General features: G+C 47.9%; 1 protein-coding gene across 5 annotated transcripts in view; it reads right to left on the reverse strand.

Moving 5' to 3' along the window:
* Positions 1-1,472, reverse strand: part of whrna (whirlin a) — a 105,554-nt gene extending 104,082 nt beyond the window's left edge. For all 5 annotated transcript variants that reach the window (XM_053861874.1, XM_053861892.1, XM_053861864.1 and 2 more), the window contains exon 1: positions 253-1,472. In XM_053861874.1, the coding sequence (XP_053717849.1) occupies positions 253-996 (744 nt within the window). In that variant the 5' untranslated portion in view covers positions 997-1,472. The remainder of the gene's footprint in view (positions 1-252) is intronic.
* Between the last annotated feature and the right edge of the window lie 5,215 nt (positions 1,473-6,687).

Raw genomic sequence — 6,687 nt, forward strand, 5'->3', positions numbered from 1 at the left:
GACCTGCATGCTTCACCGGAGAAGAGATCAATATATGAAGAGATGTTTTACCTCACACTTTCATGCCCATGAAAGCAATATTGCATGGCAAAAGGAAATATCAACTCGTAACTCAGTAGCAGGACACTAAATTTAAGAAGTATGTCTGGGCCCCCTAGTGGCGACAGGAGACAAAGCAGTTGCTTATGCTCAGTGCTTGATGGGTCGCCCCTGATTTAGAGCTAAAAAACATCATAATAATATTAAACTCACCTTCACTGCTTCAGCATGAGTGACTTTGTCGAAGACTTTGTCGTTGACTTTCATGATCTGGTCACCGATCCGAAGACCCTGCTTCTCAGCCAAGCTGCCCGGCTCCACCAGGGAGACGTAAATACCAACGCCGTGCTCCGAGCCTCCGCGGATGCTGAAGCCCAAACCCTCGTTGCTCTTGTGCCGCTTCATGGTGACCTGCCTCACCTCCCCCGGAGGCTCGTGGATGAAGTTTCTGCCCAGCAGCGGGACCAGGGGAGCTGTCCCCTCGCTGCTGGTGCTGAAAGTGTCCGGCGAGCCACGCAGAGCCACCTGCAGCTCGCCGGGCTTGTTGGGGGAGAAGTGGCCGGGTGGCGTCGGGCTGGGGCTCCGCAGGTCCCCCGGTGGGGGCTCAGCACTCCCATTGCTCGCAACCAAATCCGACTTTAAGTACAAGCCCTCCGAGGTGTACTGCTCGAAGAGCAGCTGGTCAGAGCGGGGTATGACCAGCCGCAGCATGGGCAGGAGTTGCCGCTTGCTGGGCGCGTTGAGGATGACGTTGAGGGTCTGCACCAGGTCGTAGACGTTCCGCTTGGAGTGGTAGACGTTGAGACAGTGGATGAACTGCTCCCTCTCCAAGTCGTCGAGCAGCAGGTTCAGCGCGTGGTGCAGCTTCTTGACGTTGGCCGAGAGCGTCCGGGCGCTGGAAGCCACCGAGTTGGCCGAGGAGCTGAGCGACACCCGCTCCAGGTCGGTGCCGCTCATGCTGGCGCCACGCTGCTGCGGGGTTAGAGCGCGGCCGCGGCGGGGTTCGAGCGGCGTCCGCTGACGTCCATGCTGACACAGGACACCGCCACTCCGCGTCCGCTTGAGCGCCGCTCCGACTCGGTTTCACAGCCGCAGCAGAAGTTGACCGCCTTCAACTTTATCCTCAAGCAACTGCGTCAAAACAGAAGGCAGCTTGGAGGAACGCTCCGAGCGGACCCCACCTCTCTCACTAGCCCCTCATTTCCAGGTGAGACGGGGTCGACGACTCCATTGAACTGCAGTTCAAAAGCGAACGGATACTTTCCAACAGCTCCCCGACAGCCGCATCTCAGAAGAAAGCGGGAGCCAAAAGTTACACGTCCTTCGTTTTGGTGTGGCGCCTGCGTAGTTTTTGATCCAGAAATGGGTGAAACGGAGAGAACTGTCCGAGCTCAGGTGCGCGATGAGATCAGCAGCGCCCGTCTCTCGTTACTACAGCGACTCAGCCCGTCTGAGCCCCGGCCGGAAGTGACGTGATTACTGGTTTATTTATAGACGACAACGTGCTGCAAGGACTCCACACAAAGTGGCACCTAGTGCCCGAAATCGCTCTGTATCTGAGGTCATGCCTCATAAACGTCTCTCTCTCTCAGACACACACATAACAAAAACAAAGCTTTTATTTCCAAAATTTGTAATCTTTTGATGTGTTCTGTTAAGAAATTTGGTTGGATGACGTTTACATTTTACACATTGAGATGAACGAATGGATGAATGTTAACGTGTTTAAATACATACATCAACACAGATCAAGTATTCCTGCCGTTGTGGAAATTTACATTTCCTTCAGTTTTGCATTGAAGTGACCACACATGCAGCGGCCACACACATAGAGGAACAGCGCACCTGCAGCAGACACTCTACATTCACTCCTACAAAAGACTATTTTAAGGCTTGGAACACATTATTTATTTTTCCATTCATTGTAATGGGAAAAATCCATTCAGATTTTGAACAAATCGCATCTCGAACGGCCTTCTGAAACGGATTGTGGTCGAGAACCGAGGTACCACTGTACATTCTTAAAAATAAAATTGTCTTATTTAAAGAACATATATCTTCACTGCCAATGTATTTCAAAAGACAGGAAAGACAAAAAAGACAAGTGAAAGAAGGATAAATAAAACATGGAAGTTATATATGAGTTTAACTCATAATGAACAAAAATAAAAATATACACCACAGACATTTCTACGTGTCTTGTTTTATAGCTTCAGTCTGACTCAGGATGGCTGCATACAGGTATTTACAGTTAAAGGTCACGAGTGGCCCCTGGACCAGGGCTTTGTCGGATCAGTAGAATGCTGGAGATAGTCGTGGTGGGAGAAGAGAAGGACAACCAGCGAGGTTCGTGGATGAGATATGAAGAGGCTGATGAAGATATGTAAAGGTGATGGATGCTGAGCAGCTGTGGCAAGTCCCACACAAGGTCATTCATATAAGAAGCAGAGTTATACAAACAAGGCGCTGCGTTTGTTTGTCATCTGGACCCATGTAAGTCGATGAGACATTTGTAAGCAGGTGCTTTGACAGCCCACTCCACAGAGCTTGGCATAATTTAATTACAGGTGTCGTCAGCAACATGACTTGTCTCCATGACGACGGGTACCAGAGCTGAACCTGAAACAGTGGTTGGTGAAATAGAGCTATTAGCGTTCTTAAAAATAACTGCTATTGCCTGGTCTACATGCTACATGGCGTCACACACGCACAGGGCGATGGCCTGATGACCTCTGGTTGGATCTCACACCATCAGAGGCGGAGACTGTGTGGTCATAGCGAAAAATAACTTTAGCATGAGACCAAGACGTCAACCTCAGATCGAGTCCAACAAATGCCATGCTTTAAAAACCAGACCAGAACCAGCCACGAATGAAGTGTGAAAGACTGAACACAGACCATAAGTCCACGCGGTGAAATGCCTTCTGGAACCTGAGCAAAGTTACGTGGCTTTTTGCCTCAGTGACCAATCCCACGCAGCACGTTCTGACAGCTTCAATTGGGCTAAAAGCCTGTGATGTGAGCCGCCTGGGTAAAAACGGTTTGTGCGCTCTCTTTCGCCGAGCTTTCTTTAAAACATTCATCTTCGCAGGGCCAAATATTTTTCTCCACTTGACTGACCAGCCACTGATGCGAGTGGAGGGCTGACGGAGGGTAACTGCTGATGCCCTCTCAGTGTCAGAGGCAGCGGGGCGACACTCATTCACGCTGAAAGAAGTTTCCAAAACCAAGACAATCAGTGTAAATGCTTCTGAGGGGAGAAGTGAGCAGCCAAGACGATCAGAGACCGTGTGAGGCAGAAGCAGAGCTGAGTGGAAGCGCGGCGCTGCTGATGCTGCGCAGCTGTCAGCCAGATAAAGCCCAGCTCATTACATATGCATCGTCTCGGGTTTATCACTTAATGATATTCAGAGTCCTACTTCCTTTAAAATCAGTGGCTCCCTGACTTCACTGCAGTCTTTGCTCAGTTCCACCTTTCTTTTCTTAAATATGAAGGAAGCAGTTGAAGACAATATGAAGCGATATATGATATCATAAATAAGACTCCTTCATTTCGCCACTTTTTTTGAGTTATTAAAAAAACAAATATGTCCATCCGCCATCCTCCTCTTGGATGAGGTTGGTTTGAAGACACTGCAGTTGAGGCGATCGGGTCCACACTTCCATCACCACTGAATCTCTGGTTCTTCTGAGTAACACTGAAGTCTCCTAATCTGAGACAGATGGTCTCTATCATGAGTCCTGGATCTGCCCTGAGAGACGTCCACGTGAGCCACCAAAATGGGGCTCTCACCATAACCTTATATCTGATCTGAAGAAGCTGCAGCTGCCCTGTGAAGAAAATTCATTTTTCTGACTTGAATCCATGCTCCTCTTCCGGCCCCTACCTGAAGCTGGTCACAGGGGAGAATGGGGATGATGAAGAGTCGATTGGCATGAACAACAGGCACCTGAATGACTCCACTAGGATGAACAATCATCACCCTTTTCTCACTGAGAACTGTGCTTTCTGACCAAGAGATCACACTTGCCTGCAATAAGTAACAATTGAAAGTTCCCTTTAGGCCCAGCAAAGCTAGATCTTCTGCAAAATAGCCCCGGCTGAAGACTTCTCTTCTCGTCCCTTACCTCCCAGGACTTGCAAGACTCTGGATTAGTGATGCCATGCTTGCTCCAAGCCAGTTCAGGACACTTGTTTTAACCCTTTCACAGCTGCATTGTGGGGCATGTTCTCTTGTAGAGCTGGCTTTTATTTGTCCTCCACATGTTGCTCCACTCTTCTCCTATGGTCCATCGATCCAATTGCATTTGTCAAATAAAACAAACCCAGAAAACAATAGTGTACATCAAATCCAGCCTGGTCATGTCATGGTGCTTGACATTCTTTCATAGTTTCTATTATTAAAGGTCCCTTAACACACAGCAACAGTAAAAACAGAGGATCCAAACGTTTGTTTTTCGTTTTGTTCTTCTGATGGTGAGATAATTCACTTCTCATCCTTAGGAGTAGTGTTGCACAGCACGACAGTTGAAACACAGCTAACAGAACGTGGTGTTCACTAGCATTCTTTGCATTATACTTGTTTAAACTGCCTGAGAGAAGTTTGTCGATAGTGTGAGTGTTTATTTATTTTTCATGAAGCATGCACTCCAGCAGCACTCGCTGATATTTACTGTCGCTGGCAGGAGTCTTCCCTGAATCAGGGAAGACTCCTGCCAGCAGCAGCTCTTCCTGTTTAAGATTAAATTCATCCCGAGCCGAATCCAAGTCCATAAATTGTTGTCCTCTTCAGACCTGTGACAAGAACGAAACCTCAGGGCGGAAAATGACCAAAAAGTATGGTGGCAAAGCGCGCCACGACAAAGGTGTTTCAATTGTCGCTCCTCACTGCAGAAGCCACACCTGGAAGAGGGCAGATGTGGGGCCCCGCTGACAAATGAGATTGGAAAAGTTGCACAACTAGAAATTAGTTAGAAGAGTGGAGTGCCACCGTGCAGAGAGGGAGATGGCTTTCCAAACACCTGGAAATAGCTTGAACAAATGGTAAGACTTACCGGGGTTGGACAAAATAATGGAAACACCTTAAAGCTAAAGAAGCATATATATCGCTTCCCAGTCTTATCCAGCAAGCCTCACTTGTTGCTGCCTGACATGACCTTATCATGAAGTCAACAGTGTTCTCTCATGGCATTCTTGCTTATTTTGACAATGTCACATATGAAAGAACGTCACTTGGTGTTAGGGTTACCATAAGACCACTTTTTATCAATGAAAAATTACTCAGTTTGTCATTCATTAAAATCACCCAAAACCCATCAGCTGAAAAAGCATTTTTGTTACCTCAGGTGTGCCAGTCCAGCCCAGAAATTCAGAACTTCGGTCAAGCATGTGGACCGAGTGGACTTCCTGGTTTCCACCAGGGATACATCCCTTCATCCTGCCACATAAAATGAGTGCCCAAAGACACCACTTGAACAAGGAAAGAACAGATTCAGCATGAGCTCACGCAGTCCAGTCATGGTGAAGTGGGATGGTACAAACCCAATTCAGATACTGGACAGAGGTCAAGCACGGAACAATGATTAACCTGCAGAACAAGAGGCGATGACACAGAGGTGACAAGTAATCGATGCAACTAATAAATTGGTGGTGAGTTATGTGGATCCTTTGAGCTCACTCCACGTGTCAAGATCAGAGTGAGAGCCGTATCAGAACTGCATGACTTCGCACCACGGATTCTCAACACCCTTCAGGCTCCTCCAGTGCAGCAAGGTTGTTACAGCGTGATTGAAACTCCATATGATGTCGGACTGACACCAGTAGCTTTCTCTGTGTAGATGATGCGCACAAGGTGCAAGATGTCCCAGTCAAAATACCAGTAAGAGTGGTGATGACCGTCATGTATTTGTTCGATGCCTTCTGGAGGGTTGTCACATCACTGTTCCTTGGTCTGTGTGGAGTGTGTGGAGCTGATGGACCACCATCATTAGAGATCAGGAAACATTCCAACGGAGGAAGGAAACAGAGGTAACCGAAGGAAAAGAAACACAAAAGACGCTTTGTTTAAAAAGCATGTCGAGCTAATGGCTTCGGATGCTATCGTGGTTTTCTAAATGTTCTGCCAAGTTCCGGGGACGTGGAAAGATGGACCCTCTCATGGTGGCGCAGCAATTAAAGTCTGAATGAGTAGAACCAGCCGCTGCTGGGTGATAACAGCTCTGTGGAGGAGAGGAGAGGTGCTGATAGGAAGGAGCCAGGTCTTTAGCCGAGAGGGGAGATTTTATAAAACACGAATGAGCACAATTCCAGGCCACTCATTTAAAGGCTAATGGAGGCAACTCAGGCTCTTTCCTCCTCAGTTCACGGCTTCACTATGACGTCGGTTATTGTTATTATTCATGTATAATATTGTGAAATCGTGAACAGGTGGTGTCGTAACACAAGCTGAATGTGTTTGACAGATTCACACTAACCACAGGCGACAGAGGAGGACAGCCTAAGGGCCAGATGTGGCCCCGGGATCATGCTTTATTCAGAGGATCGACTCAGTCTGTACATGAAATTCAGCATCCTCCCTGCGCGTCTTGGAGGATTCAGACCCCTATTGTATAATTGACGGCGCTGGAGACGTCTGTCTTCATATCCCA

The sequence above is a fragment of the Synchiropus splendidus genome, chromosome 1 (assembly GCF_027744825.2).
Source record: "Synchiropus splendidus isolate RoL2022-P1 chromosome 1, RoL_Sspl_1.0, whole genome shotgun sequence".
Classification (NCBI taxonomy): Eukaryota; Metazoa; Chordata; class Actinopteri; order Syngnathiformes; family Callionymidae; genus Synchiropus; species Synchiropus splendidus.